This window comes from Mixophyes fleayi, chromosome 3, assembly GCF_038048845.1.
Source record: "Mixophyes fleayi isolate aMixFle1 chromosome 3, aMixFle1.hap1, whole genome shotgun sequence".
Classification (NCBI taxonomy): Eukaryota; Metazoa; Chordata; class Amphibia; order Anura; family Limnodynastidae; genus Mixophyes; species Mixophyes fleayi.
The window spans coordinates 347,316,710-347,342,901 of NC_134404.1; the positions used below are offsets into that span (position 1 = coordinate 347,316,710).

The following is a 26,192-nucleotide window of genomic DNA, read 5'->3' on the forward strand; positions in this document are numbered from 1 at the left end:
TGAGGTTTATGAGTGGGAGGTGTTGGTGAGGGTAAGTAGCTTGAATTGTGTTCTGGAGGTTTTGGTGATTTTCAGAATGGAAATGCCTATTCTATGTGTGTGTGATAATTGTATGTACCCTCTATATTTGGGGTTCAGGGGGGGGTCTCCCATACACTTATGATTAACAGTCTACGTCAGTTTATCTTTAACCCTCTATTATATGTGTCCGTACATTGAATCACTGAAACATGAATTAGCGGTTACACAGGGTTACCCCCTGTTGCATGTAAGGTCGACTGTCCCATCGCTTTACTCCTAGTAACACAAGATGTCCACATGCTCACACTCTCTAACCTTTGTATTATTTATAGCCAGCTCTATTTAGTGTTCTCCATCTCACTCATTATCCATGTTTACCGTAGGTCGGGGGATCTGCTTCCCTATGGTAAAATCCTGCGTATTTGGGCATGAATCAAAGTCTGTGGTTCCTGAAGAACCTTCGGCCACGACTCGAGTAGAAGGCGACCCTTCCACCAGCCAACAACTTCTGAAGCTGCTCTTCTGTGCTGCCGGACTACAGGTGAGAGCCTGAGAGAAGTGGGTGTGTAATGGGGGAATAGGTGTGCCTAATAACTTGGTCTACAAGGGGTAAGTAGGGTGACGGACATGGCGACAAATCCATTCATTTACCAATTACGTTCTTAAAGTGTCTTGTTATTTACTGTCTTAACACAGATCTCGTACCTGACATGGGGCGTGCTACAAGAGCGTGTAATGACCCGTACCTATATTACTACAGAGCCTGGGATCCCAGGAGAAAAGTTCAGAGACTCTCAATTCTTGGTGTTCATGAACCGTATCCTAGCTCTCACGGTGGCTGGAATTTACTGCGCTTTCACCAAGCAGCCGCGTCACGGGGCCCCCATGTACAAATACTCCTTTGCCTCTCTCTCCAACATCCTTAGCAGCTGGTGTCAATATGAGGCACTCAAGTTCATCAGTTTCCCCACTCAGGTCTTGGCCAAAGCATCCAAGGTCATCCCGGTCATGCTGATGGGAAAACTGGTCTCGCACAAGAGCTACGAGTACTGGGAGTATTTTACTGCTGTTCTGATTTCAGTCGGGGTCAGTATGTTCTTACTGTCTAATGGAGAAAATTATCGTCCTTCTGGAGTCACCACCTTTTCCGGAGTGGTAATTCTGGTGGGTTATATCGTGTTTGACAGCTTCACGTCCAACTGGCAGGACTCTCTCTTTAAGTACAAGATGTCCTCTGTACAGATGATGTTTGGGGTGAACCTCTTCTCCTGCCTCTTCACAGTCTTCTCTCTGCTGGAACAGGGTGCTCTGCAGGAGTCTATTCGCTTCATGACCCGACACCCAGATTTCGCTTTCCATGCAGGCCTACTATCGGTTTGCTCAGCTTTTGGCCAACTCTTCATCTTTTACACCATTAACAAATTTGGGGCAGCTATTTTTACGATAATCATGACTCTACGGCAGGCTTTGGCCATCCTCCTGTCTTGTCTCCTCTACGGCCACCCTGTCAGCCCAGTTGGAGCCGTGGGGGTGGCAGTGGTTTTCCTTGCCTTATTTTTACGTGTCTATGCCCGAGGCAGGATGAAGAAAAAGGGGAGGAAGGCGGCCGATACCCCGGTGGTGCAGAAGGTGTAAAATGGAGCTTAATCCTTTGTGAAATCAATGACACATCTACTATGTATTATTGACCCATTAAATGGGGCCTTGTCAAACAGATGGATGGACAGCTGAGAGCTCCGTGTTGTTTAACAACTTTCTCTCTCTGGTGTGTCTTGGGTGCGCTGGCGGTCACGTGGAGCCGCTGTCTGAACATAATGCTGGGCCATAGTTAGGACAGTCAAATCTTTTACTGCTGCTGTAAACGCAGACTCTACGCAGGACATGTAAAGTCCGGAAAATTTATATTTGTGATTTTTTTATTTTTTGATTATTTTTTTTTTGATTATTTTAATTGAGGACCAGAATGTACTGCATTATTAAACGGTACATAATGTTGACAGATCCTTTCTTTTACATGCTCTCCTAACTTTCTTTCTACCCTTAAATGACAAAGTACCATTAGAAGATTTTGTTTAGTGCAGAGTTTTAAGGTCTTTACATGGATCTCACCAATGATCATCTGTCCTGTGCACCCTCCATCCAGCAACGAAAACACGATGAGAGCAAAGGAAGAGGGAGATGGCTCTAGTGTAGGGGAATGGGATGGAATAGGGGCAGGTTCGAAGGAGGGAGGGGAGGGGAGGGGGGAGGGCTTTCTACAGCATTTACAAGTAGAACGTAAGATGATGACTTTGTTACTGCGCTCTCTCCTGATGATCAGCACCCAGGCCCCCACCAATATGTCCTGTGGCCTTATTAAGGGCCCCCGGCACCTTACACACCCACAGTGGAGGCTGTCATTTTCTGGGCTGGGCCTATATACATAATAATGTAGTCTGTCAATTCATAGGAACCATGGAAGTGAGAACAGAACATATAAACACAACAACATGAGGAATGCCTATTCCCAGCAGCGAGGTACACTTATAATCTGTATGAGAAAGTAACGTAATACCTCTAGAACAACACTAATTCTAGAGCTGTCAATCCACTCCGCTCCCTGACTGTAATGGCACCAGGTTATCACGCAGACTGGTACAGGTGCCACTTACACACATATAGCGGCTTGTGGTATTCATAGTCTCATGAATATTGGTGCTGCCTCCGATGGGTGCAGGCAATGAGTTATGTTATAGCATTGCTTAAAGGTGCCAATCTGTATTACAGACAGCAATCACACATTCATTTCTATCTGTCTATTGCAAATTGAACAAGGCTGTTATAGCTGCAGTACCACCTATACAAATATTATCTATTAATACTAACATGCGTGAGGGTGAGGAGCAGCCATGGTCCTGGTGCTCTGCCTATGCTGTAATACAGAGCCAGCACATCGAAGACGCTCGCCATATTTGCCTTTGTTGAGAACTGGGCTGATGTAGCATGTATAGGAAGGCTAGGAGAGGTGCAGTGTGATATAGTGGGTATAACGGAGGCCTGGCTGGATGGAAGACATGACTGGGTGGTGAATATGGCAGGATGTAGCATGTATAGGAAGGCTGGGAGAGGTGCAGTGTGATATAGTGGGTATAACGGAGGCCTGACTGGATGGAAGACATGACTGGGTGGTGAATATGGCAGGATGTAGCATGTATAGGAAGGCTGGGAGAGGTGCAGTGTGATATAGTGGGTATAACGGAGGCCTGACTGGATGGAAGACATGACTGGGTGGTGAATATGGCAGGATGTAGCATGTATAGGAAGGCTGGGAGAGGTGCAGTGTGATATAGTGGGTATAACGGAGGCCTGACTGGATGGAAGACATGACTGGGTGGTGAATATGGCAGGATGTAGCATGTATAGGAAGGCTGGGAGAGGTGCAGTGTGATATAGTGGGTATAACGGAGGCCTGGCTGGATGGAAGACATGACTGGGTGGTGAATATGGCAGGATGTAGCATGTATAGGAAGGCTAGGAGAGGTGCAGTGTGATATAGTGGGTATAACGGAGGCCTGGCTGGATGGAAGACATGACTGGGTGGTGAATATGGCAGGATGTAGCATGTATAGGAAGGCTAGGAGAGGTGCAGTGTGATATAGTGGGTATAACGGAGGCCTGACTGGATGGAAGACATGACTGGGTGGTGAATATGGCAGGATGTAGCATGTATAGGAAGGCTAGGAGAGGTGCAGTGTGATATAGTGGGTATAACGGAGACTTGACTGGATGGAAGACATGACTGGGTGGTGAATATGGCAGGATGTAGCATGTATAGGAAGGCTAGGAGAGGTGCAGTGTGATATAGTGGGTATAACGGAGGCCTGGCTGGATGGAAGACATGACTGCGTGGTGAATATGGCAGGATGTAGCATGTATAGGAAGGCTAGGAGAGGTGCAGTGTGATATAGTGGGTATAACGGAGACTTGACTGGATGGAAGACATGACTGGGTGGTGAATATGGCAGGATGTAGCATGTATAGGAAGGCTAGGAGAGGTGCAGTGTGATATAGTGGGTATAACGGAGGCCTGGCTGGATGGAAGACATGACTGGGTGGTGAATATGGCAGGATGTAGCATGTATAGGAAGGCTAGGAGAGGTGCAGTGTGATATAGTGGGTATAACGGAGGCCTGGCTGGATGGAAGACATGACTGGGTGGTGAATATGGCAGGATGTAGCATGTATAGGAAGGCTAGGAGAGGTGCAGTGTGATATAGTGGGTATAACGGAGGCCTGACTGGATGGAAGACATGACTGGGTGGTGAATATGGCAGGATGTAGCATGTATAGGAAGGCTAGGAGAGGTGCAGTGTGATATAGTGGGTATAACGGAGGCCTGGCTGGATGGAAGACATGACTGGGTGGTGAATATGGCAGGATGTAGCATGTTAGGAAGGATAGGAAAGGGGAGGGGTTAGAAGAGGGGATAAGGAGGTGCATTGTGGGTATATTCTTATGCAATCTGAAGGCGATGTCAAAGAAGAGAGGGCAGATTCAATTCTAAAAAAAGAATCGCAGTGTGGCCGTGAGACAGTACGTGGTGATTTAAAAAAAATAATAATAATTTAGCGGAAATACCGCTCACTTTTGCTGACACCCCATAGCGTTGTGAGCAAAACTAATCATTACTTTTTACCATATAAACGGTACTAAAACGCGATGTTCTGAGGAACATTGTGACCAATTAAATCTGCCCCATAAGCTTCATTCGATAAACCAAATCTTTTAAGCACAGAATTCCAGATTTTCCTCATTGGAAGACAGAGACAGACCTCCATTTATATGCAGAACAGTATCCCAGCAACACATGTCAATAGCCATTATTAGTGAAACACGTTGCTGGGACACTGTTGTTGATATGTAACCTGATTTTGACTCTTTATGCCTATGAGGAGGATCTGCAATTATATGTTGATGTAGGATGGGACAGATATTCTGTGAGTGCATACTATAAACTTGCTTGATCCAGTGGAGCTTTTATCTCTTCTTAAGTATGTCTTGTTTACATGCACGGGTTCATTTGTAACCGTGATCTATGCAAGAATCTGACCATGAGCACTGGTGTAGCTGTCTCCTCTACGTAACTAAGGTGGACTTTGAACCATTTACGGTCACACTATAGATATAATCTATTGTATTTATATTAATAGAAATGTAAGACCTAAAGATAGGACCAAACAACTCAGTCCTCCTCTAAGTATATGCCATCTAGTAAGAATTTCTAGTAATAAAAAGCCAACAATTTGGTTAGAGAAGTAGTTGAAGCAAAAATGGAAAATAGAGCTTTGAAATTGTTTAAACCTTGAAGGGACAGAAAATTAATATGGGAATACAAGGACTGTAGCAAACTATGTATAAAAAAAGGAAACAAAGTGCAAAACATGGATTGCTACAGCTAGCAAGGATTGGTTATATACAGTCAGTAGTGTAAGTGGGCTGGTAAACGGGTACGTCATACTGCTACATTGTAACACTATCACATTCCAGTCACTTACATTATACACACACATATACAGATCAGCCACAACATTAAAGCACCTGCCTAATATTGTGTAGGTCCCCCTTGTGCCGCCAAAACAGCTCTGCCCCATCAAGGTACGATTTACACAAGACCTCTCAAGGTGTCCATTGGTATCTGGCACCAAGACGTTAGCAGCAGATCCTTTAAGTCCTGTAAATTGTGAGGTGGGGCCTCCATGGCTCGGACTTGTTTTTCCAGCACATCCCACAGATGGTCGATCAGAGTGAGATCTGGGGAATTTGGAGGCCAAGTCAACACCTTGAACTCTTTGTCATGTTCCTCAAACCATTCCTGAACAAGTTTTGCAGTGTGGAGGGCGCATTATCCTGCAGAAAGAGGCCACTGCCATCTGGGAATAGAGGTGTACTTGATCTACAACAGTGTTTAGGTAGGTGGTACGTGTCAAAGTAACATCCACATGAATGCCAGGACCCAAGGTTTTCCAGCAGAACATTGCCCAGAGCATCACACTGCCTCCGCCGGCTGCCTTCTTCCCATAGTGCATCCTGGGGTCATCTCATTCCCAGTTCACTTGTCAGTGGTTTTAATTTTGCGTCTGATCAGTGTATATACACAGTGCTGGAGGTGGGGAGTATATGGGGGTATGTCATACACACTACTTCTACTGCCTTTATTGTAACCCTATCACAATCCAGTCACTTCCATCTGTGTGTGTATATGTATGTATACAGCAGTATGTCATACCGTCACTTCTACTTCCTTCGTTTCAGTTACTTACATTTTCAATGACGCCACTTCTAAATCTCCACTTTGACCACACTGTGTACAGTAAATAGGTCTATAGCAATGTATTGTTAGGCCACTAAATGAAGATGACGGAAACGCTGGTTTAATTACTTGCGTCTGTATTCACAAAGGAGGCACAAGTGTCAGGAAACAGTTTGTGTCTGCTCATTGTTTAATGTTACTGATCTAGCACAGGAGGAGGTGCGGTTACACCTTAAAGAAAATTAAACCTGACAAGGCGCGTTGCTCAGATGGCCTCCACCTATGTGTGCTAGAGGAGCTAAGTTTACTTTTGATGGAACACTATGGCTTAGACTTAAGAACTCCTTCATAACTTATAAAGTTTCAGTCAGCACTGCAAAGGCAAATAAAATCCTGCAATGGCTAAACAGTGGGATAAATGCAGATGATGCAAACATGATCTTACCAATGTATATGTCAGTAGATCACGTAAGAGTCACCCAGGAGAACTGGAATGGAAGGGTTACATTACAAGGAGCGGTTAGAATAACGGTTTCTTTACAATGGAAAAAAGGCGGCTTTGAAAATATTTATACATAATTTGCTCACCACAAAGTCAATACAGAGATTTGTCTAATGACATATATAATACAAGTTAACCCGTGCATGATACTCATGCATTCTAGTCAAATCAAGCTAAGGTCTTAAAAAGGTTCTTGTCATGGATTTGGACCTTGCCCAGGCCTCCTCAGGGGAAGAGCGTTAGTTCCCGACACAAGCGGCCTTTTTAATGTGTGTTCATGAGGTAAAATTACCTCACGAAAATGAGTTTGACCCCTCAACTCGTAAATTTAGCCTTTACTACCCCTCCCACGGGGGGAAGGGGGGATGATGGAAGTTAACTGACTTGACTATTCTAATTTTTTTGTCAAATAATGTCAGTATACCAAATTTCAGGTCAATTGGATGAGCCCTTTCTGAGAAAATAGTTTTTTCCACACACACACACACACTAATGCACGCCTCTACACATGTGTGTTCATGAGGTAAAATTACCTCACGAAAATGAGTTTGAGCCCTACCAAATTTCAGCCCTTTTTGAATTTTTTTTTCCCACACACACTAAGAATTTAGTAGGTCAGTGTATAACTGCCCAGCAGGTGGCGCTGCAACTTGGTTTTTATTTTCCACACACACACAGACGCCACTAAGCATTTATATATTAGATAAAATGATATATATATAATACAGACAGTACCGGTGTCCCCTCACTCTCAGGACACATGCAATACAGACAGTCCTGGTGTCCTCTTACTCTCAGGACACGTAATACAGACAACCAATCACAAATATGAGGTATACCTGCGCTATGAGACCCAAAAGCAGCCTCTCACCTTACAGTACACAATCCCCAATGGTACTAGAAAAACATATAAATAAAACAAATGTAAGGAAAAAGATGGCGCTGATGGTGTAAATACTCAAAGTCTACAAAGTCAATTATAGCATCAAAATGTCCTCAAAGTTGAATAATGATACAACATCAAACGACCAAAATTCCGGAAATAATGATGATGATGTTATTCTTCTATGCTTGATCCAATCCTCTAATATTGATCTCATAGATGAACATGAAAAGAAACGAAGAAACATACATAGCGTAACCTGTAAATTCCGATGTAACACAGGAAGCTATCCCTATAATGCCCGTGTGTAGATAATAGTACACATGCACCACGTGATAGGGGAAAATTTCCTTAACCCCTTAAGGGTGTACACTTACTAGAAGTAGTGAAATTTCAAGCATTGAACCAAACAGAAAATGCTCCTCCTGTGACAAACTCCTTCAAATACGAATATCCACTCCATCAAAATAGGAACCGGAGAAGGGAAAAAAGTATATGCTCCATAGTGTAAAATCTTCACATTTAATTTCCACACATAAAAACATCACATATATAAAAAAGCAATTGAAAATATCATAGCACTGAGCCCTGCTACAACGGAGATAGATGGACTCTTACCGTCCTTCCTTTCAAAACAAGCGTGATTGATGGTAAGTCCAATATCGCCAGCTGTGTCCCGGGTAACACTTCCGCGATCAACGCTGTATGAAGAGAAGGGACGACGGATGGAATCTCCGCTGTGTGCGTATGACGTCACTCACCCCCGTCCACCGACGCGTTTCGATTGTAAATCTTTATCAAGGCGTGGTGAATGAACAAAATGACAGTCTTTTATCTTACATCCGGACCAATCATAGACTTCCTCCGAATCCTCTGTACAATTTTAATTCTAATAAATACTTGCATATCCATATAATAAACCCTCAAACCAATATAAAAGCACAAAACTTGAAAGAAAAAACTTAAAAACAAAAAACCTTTCAAATGGTTTCTCCATATAAAATCCAGAACCCTATCCCAATGGATCCCATCATACTCAAATAGATCCATATCAACAAAGTGTTGACAACATATTTGAAGCTCATACGCCTCATTACTAAACTAAAACCCATCTCATGAATAAAAAACACTAATAAATGGGTGTGGAAAAACACACTAAGGACTAAAAATAGCATGGTCAGCAGCTCATAAACAGAGATATGGATACTATATATTAGCTAAGGGGAGGGTATTGGAAAAAACGTATAAAATATTTATATGTTAAGGAGGAGAAAATGTGAGATAACAGACACATTACCAATCCAATACAAATAAATAACTAGGTTCCAATAGATAGTCTCACTTTCATTCCAGGAACCATTTCACTTCAAAATCAACATTAAGACCTCTTGGGGCCAAAGTACCCATAGAAAAGATCATTTTCATTTCGGCCTTTGCTAAATCATTAATAGATTCTTTCTTATGCCAGTGTCCACTGACTTTTTTTAAACCACAGAACATCTTAATGGAATTTATATCACATTGATGTTGATTTTTAACATGGAGAGATAATGAATGATTCTCATAGCCTTTTTTGACATTCCTCACATGCTCATTCCATCTCTCTTTTAATCTTCTACCCGTCCTCCCTATATATTGTAGGCCACATGTACACTTCACAAGATAAACACAATTTTTTGTGTCACAAAAAAAAGTGGATATTCGTATTTGAAGGAGTTTGTCACAGGAGGAGCATTTTCTGTTTGGTTCAATGCTTGAAATTTCACTACTTCTAGTAAGTGTACACCCAAAAGGGGTTAAGGAAATTTTCCCCTATCACGTGGTGCATGTGTACTATTATCTATACACGGGCATTATAGGGATAGCTTCCTGTGTTACATCGGAATTTACAGGTTACGCTATGTATGTTTCTTCGTTTCTTTTTCATGTTCATCTATGAGATCAATATTAGAGGATTGGATCAAGCATAGAAGAATAACATCATCATCATCATTATTTCCTAAGTTTTGGTCGTTTGATGTTATATCATTATTCAACTTTGAGGACATTTTGATGCTATAATTGACTTTGTAGACTTTGAGTATTTACACCATCAGCGCCATCTTTTTCCTTACATTTGTTTTATTTATACGTAATACAGACAGTCCTGATGTCCCCTCACTCTCAGGACACATGTAATACAGACAGTCCCGGTGTCCCCTCACTCTCAGGACACATGTAATACAGACAGTCCCGGTGTCCCCTCACTCTCAGGACACATGTAATATAGACAGTCCCGGTGTCCCCTCACTCTCAGGACACATGTAATACAGACAGTCCCGGTGTCTCCTCACTCTCGGGACACATAATACAGACAGTCCCGGTGTCCCCTCACTCTCGGGACACATGTAATACAGACAGTCCCGGGGTCCCCTTACTCTCAGGACACATGTAATACAGACAGTCCCGGTGTCCCCTCACTCTCAGGACACATGTAATACAGACAGTCCCGGTGTACCCTCACTCTCAGGACACATGTAATACAGACAGTCCCGGTGTCCCCTCACTCTCAGGACACATGTAATACAGACAGTCCCGGTGTACCCTCACTCTCAGGACACATGTAATACAGACAGTCCCGGTGTCCCCTCACTCTCAGGACACATGTAATACAGACAGTCCCGGTGTCCCCTCACTCTCAGGACACATGTAATACAGACAGTCCCGGTGTCCCCTCACTCTCAGGACACATGTAATACAGACAGTCCCGGTGTCCCCTCACTCTCAGGACACATGTAATACAGACAGTCCCGTGTCCCCTCACTCTCAGGACACATGTAATACAGACAGTCCCGGGGTCTCCTCACTCTCGGGACACATAATACAGACAGTCCCGTGTCCCCTCACTCTCAGGACACATATAATACAGACAGTCCCGGTGTCCCCTCACTCTCAGGACACATGTAATACAGACAGTCCCGGTGTCCCCTCACTCTCAGGACACATGTAATACAGACAGTCCCGGTGTCTCCTCACTCCCGGGACACATAATACAGACAGTCCCGGTGTCCCCTCACTCTCGGGACACATGTAATACAGACAGTCCAGGTGTCCCCTCACTCTCAGGACACATGTAATACAGACAGTCCCGGTGTCCCCTCACTCTCAGGACACATGTAATACAGACAGTCCCGGTGTCCCCTCACTCTCGGGACACATGTAATACAGACAGTCCCGGTGTCCCCTCACTCTCGGGACACATGTAATACAGACAGTCCCGGTGTCCCCTCACTCTCGGGACACATGTAATACAGACAGTCCCGGTGTCTCCTCACTCTCGGGACACATAATACAGACAGTCCCGTGTCCCCTCACTCTCGGGACACATGTAATACAGACAGTCCCGGTGTCCCCTCACTCTCGGGACACATGTAATACAGACAGTCCCGGTGTCCCCTCACTCTCAGGACACATGTAATACAGACAGTCCCGGTGTTCCCTGACTCTCAGGACACATGTAATACAGACAGTCCCTGTGTCCTCTCACTATCAGGACACATGTAATACAGACAGTCCCGGTGTCCTCTCACTCTCAGGACACATGTAATACAGACAGTCCCGGTGTCCCCTCACTCTCGGGACACATGTAATACAGACAGTCCCGGTGTCCCCTCACTCTCAGGACACATGTAATACAGACAGTCCCGGTGTCTCCTCACTCTCGGGACACATAATACAGACAGTCCCGGTGTCCCCTCACTCTCGGGACACATGTAATACAGACAGTCCCGGGGTCCCCTTACTCTCAGGACACATGTAATACAGACAGTCCCGGTGTCCCCTCACTCTCAGGACACATGTAATACAGACAGTCCCGGTGTCCTCTCACTCTCAGGACACATGTAATACAGACAGTCCCGGTGTCCACTCACTCTCAGGACACATGTAATACAGACAGTCCCGGTGTCCCCTCACTCTCAGGACACATGTAATACAGACAGTCCCGGTGTCCCCTCACTCTCAGGACACATGTAATACAGACAGTCCCGGTGTCCCCTCACTCTCAGGACACATGTAATACAGACAGTCCCGGTGTCCCCTCACTCTCAGGACACATGTAATACAGACAGTCCCGGTGTCCCCTCACTCTCAGGACACATGTAATACAGACAGTCCCGGTGTCCCCTCACTCTCAGGACACATGTAATACAGACAGTCCCGGTGTCATTTCCTTATTGTAATCCAGTGATCCGTTATTGTTTCTATTCCCATTGCCTTGAAAGTGAAGGTAATGAAGACAGTGAGTGACCTCTTGTGGATACTGCAGAGTTCTACAAATTCCTTATAATGTCTTTGAAATTTATTAAACCTCCAGACTTTTTGAGATTTCATATCGGGACAGTGTTTATGCCAAATGACTGTGGACTACACACAACTCCTCCCCCTTCCTGTAAAAACACTTTTTCAATACCACGTGCATTCGTGTGGTCCCCTTAAAACAGGATCAAATAAGGTTTGAGGTTACCATAGGTTAATAAAACAATGGGCAGACTAAATGGGCCAAGCGGTTCTTATCTGCTGTCAAATTCTATATTTCTAAGTATGGGCACCTCATTGAGTTAAACGTTATCCAAGGCATCCCACAGTCCATATACAGTCTCCATTGACTTGGTCAAATCAACAAAAGTTTTACATAGATTGACACCTGTCCGATGACCTATATTGATGGCCTGAGATGAGTCAGCAGAAGCCGGGTACATTTCCATCTTCAACTTGAGTAAAGAGTACTGGCATATTCCACCCCTTCAGCTTGTACGAGTTTAGGGTTATGACGCTTAGAAACCTAGAATTTGACGGCAGATAAGAACAGCTTGGCCCATCTAGTCTGCCCATTTATTTTTTTAACCTATTTGGCCCTTTAATTTTTGTAAGAATATCCTTATGTCTATCCCAAGCATGTTTAAATTGCTCTACTGTATTACCCTCTACCACCTCTGATGAGAGGCTATTCCACTTATCCACTACCCTTTATGTGAAGTAGTTTTTCCTCACATTTCCTCTGAACCTACTTCCCACCAGTGTCAGTACATGTCCTCGTGTTCTAATACTTCTCTTCCCCCCAGTGTCAGTACATGTCCTCGTGTTCTAATACTTCTCTCCCCCCAGTGTCAGTACATGTCCTCGTGTTCTAATACTGCTCTTCCTTTGTAGAATGTTTCCCTCCTGCACCTTGTTGAAACCTTTGATGTATTTGAACGTTTCTCTCATGTCCCCTCTTTCCCTTCTCTTCTCCAAACTATACATATTAAGGTCTTTTAGTCTTTCTGGGTACGTTGGGTGCTGTAGACCATGCACCATTGATTGTGCAGTCTCTAGTGTATTTATATCCTTCTGGAGATACGGCCTCCAGAACTGAACACAGTATTCTAGATGAGGCCGTACCAATGACCTATACTGTGGTATTATTACTTATTTCATCTGCTACTGATTCCTCTCCCTATACAACCAAGCATCTGACTTACCTTCCTCATTGCTTTGTTACATTACTTACCTGCCTTTAAGTCACCTGAAATAGTGACTGCTAGATCTCTTTCCTCCTCAGTAGTTTCCATTATAGTGCCCTTAATATTATATTTAGACTTTGAGACCCAAGCGTATGATTTTGCATTTTTTGGCATTAAACTGTAGTTGCCACTCTCTGGACCACTCCTGCAGTCTACTTAGATCAAAGATCATTTGTTTTACCCCTCCTGGTGACTACCCTGTTGCATATCTTTGTGTCCTCTGCAAAAAGGCGTACTATCCCTTCAATTCAATATGCAATGTCACTAATAAAGATATTAAAAAGCACCGGTCAAAGTACAGATCCCTGGTGTACTCCACTGGTAACCTTTCCCTCCTGTGACGGCACTACATTTACTATAACTCTCTGTTTTCTATCCAGCAACCAAGATCTTATCCATTCAACCATCTTCGAATCCAGTCCCAAGCTTTCAAGTTTATTTAACAGTCTGCAATGAGGTACAGTGATTAAAGCCTTACTAAAGTTAAATCTACGACCCCCCTTGATCTATTACTTTAGTCACCCAGTAAAAAAAAAAAGTCAATAAGATGGTCTCCCCCAGTAAATTCATTCTGTTTGGGATCCTGTAAATTAATAGATTTGAGATATTCTACAATTCTTTGTTTTAAGAGTGTTTCCATCAATCTCCCTACTACTGATGTAAGGCTCACTGGTCTGTAGTTGCCTCTTCCTTGCTTCCACTTTGTGCAGTGGGACTACATTCGCTCTTTTCCAGTTCTCTGGACTTACTCCTGTATCTACTGGCTGATTGAATTATTCTGTTAATGGTGTTACCAGCACCCCCTTTAATCTCATTTAGTATCCTTGGATGTATCCCATCTGGCCCCATTGATTTATCCACTCTCAGTTTTGAGAGCTCTGTTAGGACCTTCTCCTCTGTAAATGTACTTGTATCTACCTCATTTTTATGAGTATACTTGTAACTTAACTGTGGTCCCTTCCTCCCTCTTTCTGCAGTGAGCACTGAGCAAAAATAACTATTAAGATGAACTGTTATTACCTTGTCTCCCTCAACAAGACTCTAACTCTGTCTTTAGTCTTATTATTCCTCCTTTTGTTTTTCTCTTCAGCTTGTGCCTTTACACATCTGATCACCTTCTTAGCCTCCTTCTGTCTAACAAGATACATCCCTTTGTCTTTATTATTCTGAGTCTGCTCATATAAAGGATGAAGAATGCATCAGCCACTTTCCAGCAGATCACCAGCTGGAGGAGTTCAACAGTTTCTCTCAGCTTAGATGTCACAGCCATCTATAGTATCACCTGGTACAACCATTTACACCACCTAGAGCAGGTTTTAGGGAAGATTCGAGAGGCAGGGCTCACCAACTGAGCAGACAAATACCTGATGGGGAAGATAGAAGTCCAGTACGTAGGGCATCGTTTAACGGTGAACAGTATAAACATTTAACCCGGAAGCGGCAATCTGATACTGGCCACAGCCTACAACCCAGAGAAGGGCAATCTTAGGGACCACAGGAGGTTTGTCCCTAATGTTGTTCCCCCAAGTTGTAAACTGGACACTTGCGAGCTGACATTCCAAAATGTTGAAAATGGCTTTGGTGAGAGGTCGTCAAAGTATAATAAAGACTTTATTGTTGGAGCGGACGGGCCTCAGAGGTAGGAGCACCCTATGGTTAATTAGAGTAGGAGGTGGGGCATTGAAAAGGGTGTGTAGCTCAGGTAGGGGCTGTGACTAAAGGTCTTCCATATTTGTATGGCTGACACTTCACCAACCGATAACAATCCTTTAAAGTGACTGCAATACACCTCGGAGGGGAACAAGCCGATTGGAGTCTAGATCTCAAGTTTGTAACTTCCACATTAACCACAAGAAGGGAAAGACTGGGTAAGTCCCGGGAACCCCAGAGACTGCAGGACTAGGAGCCAAATAATAGGCATATGGCCCACGTGGACAATGGGGGGAGGAGTGTGGCTGGGTCCCCCCTGTCCATACTGACCCTAATTTAGAGTTCAGCACAAGTTAACTGGCTTTACAGTGTAAAAAAAATAATTTTTTAAAAAAATGATCTCCCTCCTCCTGCATCAGTTCATTTCCAATACAAACCTCAGTACATTTGCAATGATAAACATTTGCGCACTAGCAAAAATGAATAGGGAGGGAGTGCGACAGGGGAAGAGAGGTAGGGAAAGATTGAGGGAGGAAGAAAAAAAAAAAGGGTAGAAGCAAATTAATGGGACCAAGGTGAGGGGGAGGAGGGTGGGACATGAAAATTTAGGGAAAGAGGGGTTTTTCTGAAATAAGCATTTATGATACCAGCACTTAAATTAACATTTCCTAGTGAAAAACAGCAGCATTTTAAAATATTTGTAAAATGGTTAAAGATCAATCCTGAAACATGTAAACAGGTTGTGCTAACTTGAGATCACTGGGGAACCTTAGAGCGGACTGCGAGAGCAAGCTAACACTACAGTTCATGTCCGCTGGTACCCAAATTCTGTACTACGTTGACAGTCTAGTAGAAGTAATTCTAGCTCAGATGCAGTCTAATAGTTAAAGCTAGAATGTTTATGAGTAAACCATTGGAAAATAAGTGCAGAACTAGACTCCAAATAAGCAACTTGATGAAGAGCAATTTTGAAACTTTAAAACTGGTTGACAACAGGTCTAGGCCTACAACAAAAGTTGTGGGCAGATCCTAGTTCCTTTGGGAACGGTGGGCCCAATGGTAGAGGAAAGATACTTTCAGGTTGTCATAGGTGGGTCATCCCAGACATGCAGCTCCTCACCGTCGAGCATTCTGGAGAAGGTGGTCTCGCCCTTTGAGGCTTAGTGGAGCTGCTTTAGGTGGAGGATAGATTAAGTTATGGTCAGATACTGAGTTTGGAAAGGATGTCTTGTCCTTGCTCCAGGGACTTTGCCAGATGAACAGAGTTTACTGCAAGGACTTGCATTTTGAAGGGGGTATCCACATAAGTATTTGTAATTATGTTGGTGGAGAATCCCGGTCACCTACTGGAGGTCCCAGCGTTTTTGAATTGTGGTAGGAGAAACTTCTTGGAACAATTGGAGTTGTGTGTCTTAAAAATCAATTGTGTCACTGGGTCTTGAAGCACCCCATTTGTTTGGATAGAAAATAATGAAGACGGGCTATGATATCTCGTGGTCTCTGTTCAGTTGTTTGAGTGGCCCTGAGTGCTCTGTGCGCCCTATAAATTAGGGGTTCATCATCTATCAGATCTGGAGGTAGGTGTGGTTTGAAAAGGTAATTGAGGAAATCTTGCAGAGAGATTATAGGACATTATAAATCCTCAAGTTATTCCGACAGGACCTATTCTTCTTATCCTCTTCCTTCTATTCAATGGTTTCCATTTCTGATCGCAGTATCATGAGTTCTCTTGAAGATTGATTGAGTGCATCAGTTTGATATTCTAGAGTATTGGTCCTAGAACCAAGTGTAGCTATTTCTGTATTACATTCGACAATAGTTTTTTTAAAGCTCTGGAATGTGACTTTGATATCACATGATAGGTTAGAGATAGCTGCTTGAACACTGGGATCAGTTTCAGCTTCAAGTTGAGAGGTTGGGTTCTTGAAGAATGAGACTGGTCACATATTTAAGAATCAGGTGAATATTGGACCTGTGTTACCTCCTGTAGGATTTCTTGCTCTTGGCAGACATTGGTTAAAAGATACCCAATCACAGGAAAAATTAGGAGAAAGCGATTAGCTATCCCTAGTAATGGCCCCTTTGGGCCCAGGCTTGACAAAGAGGTCTCATCTTATTGGGCAGTGTTTGTGTTGTTCATCTTTCACATAGCTGCACAGAACCTGGATAAAACCCCAATGTTAAAAGAGCCAGCAAATGCTTAAAGCAATTTGAAGCAAAATACAAACGCGCCTGCAGCTACAATTATAGTGAAAGTTATGAGTGTAAGAGTAGCAAACATCCACTGGAGGGCAGCAACGCCTTGAAAACCAGTAACTGCAATTGTAGATATTTGAATGAAACAGTGTATTGGCAGACAAATAAGTTAATTGGGCCTGATTCATTAAGGAACGTAAATGCCAATACGTGTCGTATTATGCGTAAAATCGTTCTGCTCATACCCAGAACTGGACCATACTTCAATGAATGCAAAACAACATCCAATTCTTTTTCAAGCACAAAGGACCCTTACGACGGCCTACAATTTCAGAGTTGGAATGGGGAGGGGAGGGAAGGGGCGTAAGTCCATATTTAATGTACAGTAAGGGCGTGCCAATCTTGAGCAGGCACTTTATATTCCACATATATATTGTACATGTAACACCACTCTAAGCCACACTCGCTCCTCTTATATCGACTGTGCCCTCTTCCTTTTAGAATCTCTAATGAGCTTTGTTTTCATGTCTGCATTTATTTTGTCTTTGTATTGTCCGTTTTACGTGTGTTGTCTTCCCTATAGTACAGCGCTGTGGAGCCTTTCAAATCTACGATAATATGGATGTGCATGTGCCCAAATTACGTGCGTTTTGCATGCCTAAATGAATCAGGCCCCTTGGGGCAACTGCAATATACACAGCATAGACAGAATCTTAGTCTGTTATACAGGGCTTAGAGCTGTACGAGCACTGTTTAGGTCTGTAGTGAAACCAGAAGCCTTGGCAAAGGTTGCTGGGATAGGGCTTGCTGCGTCAATGTCCGACAGATCTCAGCTTTGCAGGATAGCCGCTGGATATAGTGTTCCTCAGAGTACTGCTGAACAGGCGCTCTAATATGCAGGACACTGGAGCCTCTATGGTAGTAGGCTCCTTATGCTGGTCTCGTTTTGTAGGGTAATGATTGGCAGGAGTGATTATAATATGCCTGGTGCACAAGATATGGTAGCACCTAGTGTGAGAGCCACGGTTCCTTTCAGGCCGATATCAGAAGGTCTGCCACCAGTTGTCTCCAGGCCACCAGAGGCAGATGGTCCTAGTCCCACCGATCGGATGGATGCTTGCCCTGTCCTGCTGTTGATCTCTTGACCAGAAGTGTTAAAATGCTTTCCGACATCTCATCTCCTGTGGTCCTGGGGCCCAGTGCAGAGTTGAATAGCTGATCAGGTATCCCACAAACTATGCTGCAACATGTGCGATAGAAGGCAGAAGATTGCGCAAACACCTAGACAACCCTTGTAGAACGCGTCCACCATTCTAGGTAACCAAGCCACGCTTTTTATTTCTTAAGCCATTGATTACTTGAGGATAAATAATAAGATGATCTTTTTGGATTTCGGAACGTATAAAGATGGCAACGAGGGGATGGGTTTATAATGAAAGGTTTTCTTTGCATACTGTCGTTGAGGTCCCATCACACTCATTAAAGTAAGCAGCATTATAGAACGGTAACAATGTTATAGCATATTGCGTACAATAGACAAGATAAAGCAACATTTCCATTCTATCCTTTTATAGAACAGACCACCTTAAATAAATGCCGCTATTCTGACCACTAATGAGCATCCCTACTAACTTGTTGTATAATATACATACTAACGCCTCATATGTATTCAGCTCCTGATTGTGCCTCTATGTCAGTATTTCTCTAAAACACAGATGTCTTCCATGCTGTGAATTTCATTTATATAAGGCAGCTTCCACCACCATCTAAGAACAGTTATGACATATAAAGGTCACCCATTGACCAGCAGCAACAGGCTAAAGCCCTATACCATTTAGAACGTGTTCTCCATTCTGCGACACAAAATCATGACTTGTCAGGAGAACGACAGGATTCGTTAAGGTTTCATAATAACTAGATAAGAGGATTTATGTACTTACGTTAAATCCGTTTCTCTGATTCCATCTGGGGGACACTGCTTACCATGGGTTGTGGAGGGGAGTTCGGGAGTTGGCACCTAGCTCGTTAACTTTAGCACTGCTGACAGACCCCTCCCCTCTACAATCCCCCTGCCTCTTCCTGTTCAGTTAATTAAAAAGCCCAAGGAGAAAAGGCCAATCAAACAAGAGCACACAGAAGAAAAGCAAAAGGGAGGGATCGCAGTGTCCCCCAGACGAAAGAAACGGATTTAACGTAAGTACATAAATCCTCTTTCATCCAATCTGGAGGGCACTACTTACCATGGGGACGTTCTAAAGCAGCCCCCTAAGGGTGGGACTACTCTGAAAGCCCCGCTCGTAAAGCACTACGAGCGAAATTTGCATCCGCGGATGCAAATATATTAAACTGGTAAAATTTTGTAAAGGTGTGGACAGAGGACCAGGTGGCTGCCCTGCAAAGCTGGTCTGCAGAAGCCCCATTTCTCGCTGCCCACGACGCCCCTACCGATCTGGTGGAATGGGCCGTAAGCCTCTCTGGCACCGGACGGTTAGCCTTTATGTAAGCTTGCTTAATGGTTGCCGTAATCCATCTTGCAATGGACTGTTTTGAGGCTGGCCAGCCTCTCTTATTAGCATCATAAAGAACAAACAGAGAATCAGTACGTCTAATCTGAGAAGTTCTTTTAACATAAATGCGGAGAGCCCTAACCACATCTAACTTTTCCATAGACTGTTGATCCAAATAGGAAGTAGATGAAAAGACCGGAACTACAATTTCTTGGTTCAGATGGAAAGCCGAAACTACTTTTGGAACGAAGGAAGGGAGGGTTCTTAACACCGCTCTGTCCTCGTGGAAAACCAGATATGGTTTCCGGCAAGACAGAGCTCCTTAATTCCGAAACCCTACGTGCAGATGCAATAGCCAAAAGAAAGAGGACCTTCCAGGTCAACCACTTCAAATCTGCAACAAGTAATGGCTCAAAGGGAGGCCCTTTAAGCATATCCAGTACCAAGATCCCATGGTGCTGTAGGCGGAACATAGGGAGGCTGAATATGCAAGACTCCCTGAAGGAAAGTCCTAATATCTGGCAAATCCGCTAATTTCAGGTGAAAAAAGACTGAAAGTGCAGATACCTGAACTTTTAGGGAACCGAAGTCCTGCTTCCAGGCCATCCTGAAGGAAAGCCAATAAGCGAGGGAGACGAAAGGAGGACGTGTGACATGTCCTATTTTCGCACCATCTGATATAGGCTCTCCAAATCCGGTGATAGATGCGAGCTGAAACTGGCTTTCTGGCTCGCATCATAGTGTTCACTACACTGGGGGAAAAACCCCTAGCTCTCCAGAGGCTGGCTTCAACAGCCATGCCGTTAAACTGAGCTGAAGTAAATTCTGGTGACGGAAGGGACCCTGCAGAAGAGGTCGTCTCGTGACGGAAGACGAAATCCTTGTCCTTCTGCCATAGAGATTATGTCCGCGGACCAGACTCGGCGCGGCCATGAGGGAGCTATTAGAATTACTGGCAGACCGCCTTGCCTTACTCATCTGAGCAGGCAAGGAAGAATGGGAATCGGAGTAAACAAGTATCCCAACCTGAACTCCCATGACATTGTCATTACGTCCACTGCCACCGCTAAGGGGTCTCTTGCACAAAGCCTGTGAACCTTTCTGTTGTGTCTGGAGGCCATGAGATCCATATCCGCAAGACCCCACCTCTGAACCAGAGACTGAAAAACTTCCGGATGGAGTGACCACTCCCCCAGCAACATCTGATTTCGACTTTGGTAGTCGGCCTCCCAATTCCTTATTCCTGGAATGAATACTGCCGATATTGCTGGAACATATTTTTCTGCCCAAACCAAAATTTGAGCTGCAATTTTCATTGCAGCTGCACTCCTGGTTCCTCCCTGCCTGTTGACATATGCCACAGCCGTGGCATTGTTGGACTGAACTCTGACAGGATGGCCCTGGAGGGACTGGGCCCCCCGGAGGGCTAAAAGAATAGCCTTTAACTCCAGCACGTTTATTGATAGGGCTGATTCCTGAACCGACCAAAGTCCCTGGAGCCGGAGGTGCAGGATTACCGCCCCCCAACCTTTCAGGCTGGCGTCTGTCGTGGCTATAATCCATGACCATGGAGCGAAGGACCTGCCCACCGACAGGTGATCCTGATTCAGCCACCACTGAAGCGACTCTCTCGCCCCCAGAGACAGCAAAATCTTCTGGAGATCCAAGTGTATGTGGGATCCTGACCATTTCCGTAACAGGTCCCACTGGAAGCATCGAGAATGAGCCCGGCCGAAGGGGATCGTCTCAAAGGAGGCCACCATCTTCCCAAGCAGCCGCATGCACAAATGAATTGAGGGATTGGGAGAGGACAAGACCTGAGTTGTTATAGTCCGGATTGAACGGATTTTCTCCGTAGGCAGGAACACTTTCTGCCGACTGGTATCCATGATAATCCCCAGGAAGACCATGCGTTGACACGGAACCATCTGGGATTTCTTTAAGTTTATCAGCCATCCATGGCTCTCGAGAACTGCCAAGGTGAGGGATAAGTGCTGACGTAAGCAAATCTCTGAGGAAGATTTGATGAGCAGATCGTCCAAATAAGGCACGACCTGAACTCCCTTTAAGTGAAGATACGCCGCCATGACAAACATGATCTTCGTGAAGACCCTCGGAGCTGTGGAGAGGCCGAAGAGAAGGGCCCGAAACGGATAGTGGGAGGACCCCACTGTGAATCTTAGGAGAGACTGATGGTCGCTCCAAATGGGAACATGGAGGTATGCGTCCTTTATGTCTATGGAGGCCATAAACTGATCTTTTACTAAGCCGTTTATTACCGACCTCAGGGATTCCATCCGAAATCTGTCCACTCGTAAGTGCACATTGAGGCTCTTTAGGTTTAAAATGGGCCGAAAGGACCCGTCCGGCTTTTTTGACCAGAAACAGATTTGAATAAAACCCGTCCCTTCTGGTTGTCTGGGACCTTGCAGATGACTCTTTGCGAAAGAAGAGAGGCAACACAAGCCTGTATTGCTTGTCTTCTTGTTGGATCTCGGGGTAGAGGGGTTACAAAGAAACAATGTAGTACAGGGCCCAGCAAGTCTATCATGTACCCCCTTGATATAATGCCCCGAATCCAAGGGTCTTGGGAAGACGCTGCCCCATTGTTCCCAAAACGGGCGCTACCTCCGGCAGAGTAGAGTGGTCGTCAGGACGCAGGCTTCTCCTGGGTCTTGGAGGCCTGGCGCCTAGCTGCAAACGAGGATCTGCCTCTGACAGAGGAGCCTCGAGCATTAGGTTGTCTACCTCTAAAGGACTGTCCTCTAGGCAAGGCGGTCCCCCCTAAAGGGCTGACGAAAGGAACTGACACGAGAAGTCCGGCCCCTACTTGAAAATACCGGCAAAGAAGTGCTTTTGCCCCCTGTTGCCTGGGAAATCATAGTATCTAGTTCCGGGCTGAACAAACCTGCTACTGAAAAGGGAATGGTTTCAACGGATTTTTGATTCCGCATCTCCTTCCCAGGTTTTCAGCCATAACGTTCTTCTTGCTGAAATAGATGCAGCCTGAATAGAGGACATAGATGCTGTGTTCTGGGCCGCCTCATAAAGGTACCCTGATGCCTCTTTCAAATGCAAGGCATGGGGAAGTAAATCAGAGTCCTGTAAGGCCTCTGCCAGTTGGTCTGCCCATGCTTCCATGGCTCTAGCAACCCAAGCTGAAGCAAATGTGGGCCTAAAAGAAAAACCCACAGCCACAATTATAAATTTCAGCTGGGATTCTACTCTGCGATCATTGGCATCTTGCAGAGTTGCTGAACCTGGGACTGGTAGTAAAGTGTGTTTGGCCAAACGGGCTACTGGAATATCCACCTTAGGGATACTCTCCCAGCGAGCCACGTCTTCCTCCTGCAATGGATATAGGGAGGAGAATCTTTTAGGAACAGATAACCTTTTATCAGGCTGTTTCCAGGCTCCCTCTGCAATATCTCTGAGTTCTACCAAAGGGGGAAACCGGGAAGCCTTTCTTTTGGCCTTCTTAAAGAGACTTCTGTCTCTGGGCGTAGTATCCTCCGGTTCTGGGAGGTCCAACGCTTGTCTCACCGCTAAAACCAAATCATTAATAAATTGGCTTTTAGAGTTTTCTTCCTGTCCCAAAAAGTTGAACCTGGTCAGGATCAGAATTAATTTCCCCCTCCTCCTCTGAAAACCCCTCAGAGTCTGAAAGGACCATAAGGGTATTATCAGATCTAGGCTGCTTTCTTTTAGCAGGCAGGATGTTTTTGGATTCAAGTAACTGGTTCAGCTTATCCAAACCCTTTAGAAATGCTGCGGACCATGCTGGTTCTGTGGGAACAGGGGCTTGGTTCGTATTTAACGAGGAAGGTCCTGGTATAGACGTTCCTATAGAACCTGTGGTAGCAGGGAGGCCCAAAGGTGTACTAGTATTATTAGCCACCGAATCTGCCACACTAGATAGCAACTGATTGGATTGTGAAACCATCTGTGCTAAAGAGGAAACAAACTGTGTCAGGGAGGCCACCCAGGCCGGTTCCTCCGTCAGTGGGGCCGACATATGCTGGGTTTGCGCAGGGGGGGACCCCTGCTTCGCAGACAGAGCAGAGCGCCAACAGGTCCTTCTGCCCACATGGTAATTTTACACTACATTTTGCACATGTGAAATATTTTGCCATAGGGCCCTTTCCCTTATCTGTAATTTTTTTTTTTTCTTTTTAATATAAAGGAAGGCACACCAAACACAGACTTAAATTGTTAAATTTAGCTGAGTGTAGAGAGAATAGTGTGAAAAAACAAGTAATCAATGAATCTTGTCAAAAGTTGTACTTGTAATTATTTTAAACACAATATAATAATTAGGCAAGTAGAACTACAATATAACCCCTACTAGCCCACTTTGTACAGAGTATGTGTTTACATAAAACAGATACTTAGCCCATAGGCCAAACAGGGGAGAAGTCCAACAGCAGTGTCCTGGTGCCTGCTCCCTATTCCCGGGCTTCTCCTTGGTGCCAGAAGACAGGGTTAAACCATGTGTCTCTGGAAGGTGGGGGAGCTCTATGTCTTAGCTCCCCCCCTTCTGATAATGCTGTCTCTGCATCTGTTTCTCTGCCCGTATAAAAAAATAAAAATAGGTATGTGGCAGAGTAGTGGAGACCTCAAGAGTTGAGGTCTCCGCAGCGGTTAGTACCCAATGCCCCCCTCCTATGTATGAGTGGGGAACCTGGTATGGCCCCCTGTAGTTCTCCTTGCTCCTCCGTGGATCCAAAATGGCCACCATCATTTGATATCTCCAATAACCGGTGCTCTATGCCTGCAGTGGCAGCGCCGGTTATCGGGGAGGCTCCAGGAGTGACAGCGGTCCGTGAGACCGCTTGTCACTCACAATTCAGGCACCCCAGTCTGTCCCTGGCAGTGAGAGCCTCTGGCTCTCATCTGACAGGGTAGTGCGTGCGCTGCTGTACTGTGTGTTCTCTATAGTAAAACACACTCCCAGGTCTGCCACCTATAAAAAAAAAGTTTAAAAAATAAAAAAAATAAAAAATAAAAAAAAAAAACTGAGGAGGAAGAGGCGGGGGGATTGTAGAGGGGAGGGGTCTGTCAGCAGTGCTAAAGTTAACTAGCTAGGTGCCAACTCCGAGCCCCCCTCCACAACCCATGGTAAGCAGTGTCCCCCAGACTGGATGAAAGAGAAATACATTCTTACTTCTTTTGCACCAAAGCATTATCCATGGCTAAAAATCAGATGCGCTTGGAATGATCACCAAACATCTTACAGGTTTCAGGTCAAATCTCCACCAACTGAAGAATCTGCCTATACCTGTAGTTTGGACCTATGGGATCTGGAGGAAAAGTCATAAAGAATAGAAAATAGGCTTATTGTATAGGCATTGCCTATAGCTTACAAGTATTGTTTGCAACAGTAGATCTAGACATATAATTACAGCAATCCAGAGAGCATTTGGAGCCCCTAAACCACGGGTAACTATGGCCCAGAAGAAATCTGGGCCTGAGAACCCTGCTCACCGAGATAACAGAACAAGGTCCATAAGAGATGTTTACAGTAACAGGCAAAGCAGAAGGTGGTTGAACAGCAAAATCAGGATGATATGGCAGCAATGATGAGTAACCCAAACTAGGATTAGGTTTCCTCACCCACAGCCACAAAGGAATGTCATTACTTTCACAAAATATTATGTCAGTAACAAATATCACAAAATATTTAAGGGCCAAGCTGGGCAAGTCTAATAAGCATCCTTAGCCCCAGAGGACAAAGAAGCCCTTACATACTACCCTAGGAGATGCTGGGAAACATTTCCCTTTACATTATGGGGTAAAAGAATCTGAGGCTGAGACACAAACAAGGTTCTGAAAGTCCTCACATTACAGAAACTCAGCCCCTGGACATAGATCGGGACCAATTTATTGCACCCCCTACAGGATATAATAGAATTAGGCAGCATCAGTATGACAAAAACTCAATAGTAAAGGATACAGACAGGCATGCAGCAGTCAGCCATAACACAGATAAACACTAGTGTCATATGTCTCCAGGCACTCAAGACATTTGAGGCATCTTCCTTCACCATCTATTTATATAACACCACTAATTCTGCAGGGCTCAGACTCCGAGCACCATAGTGCCCATCTCCTGGAGAACTGTGCCCTGTGTGAATCGCAATGTCACCCTACCAGTGGTGCCATGTTACCCTGCGTTCAGAGTCTGCCGTCTACACACCTGCAGCGTGCTCTGACTGCCAACACCTAATGCCATGCATACAGCCCAGCGATATAGAACAGATCTGATTAAGTACTAGTGTATGATCTGCTTCCCTCTGAGTAAGTGTAAGACAGCAAGGCAGGGGTTAGTGATGGGAATGTTACCACAGTGTTAATGATGAAGAAAATGTTAATTAGGATTAGAATGATGAAAGGGGGCCATTGGGCATCTAATGAAGGGGGCCTGTTGCTTGGAGTAGGGCCTGAATAGTGATGATACAGGAGAATGATAAATGGGTTTGATGAGTCAGAGAATAGACCTGTGTTGTGATACAGCAACACCTGGTAGGGAGCGGGCATTGATGTGGATTGAAGGGGATACAATGTCTATGAAGGCTGAGATCTGATTGGTCTATCAGATACC

At 44.7% G+C, this 26,192-nt stretch overlaps 1 protein-coding gene across 1 annotated transcript; it reads left to right on the forward strand.

Moving 5' to 3' along the window:
- Positions 1-366: 366 nt before the first annotated feature.
- Positions 367-2,020, forward strand: SLC35B2 (solute carrier family 35 member B2). The gene is made up of 2 exons (XM_075200779.1): positions 367-562; positions 718-2,020. The coding sequence occupies exons 1-2, from the start codon at positions 392-394 to the stop codon at positions 1,654-1,656; spliced, it is 1,110 nt and encodes a 369-aa protein (XP_075056880.1). The 5' UTR covers positions 367-391; the 3' UTR covers positions 1,657-2,020.
- The last annotated feature ends 24,172 nt before the right edge of the window (positions 2,021-26,192 follow it).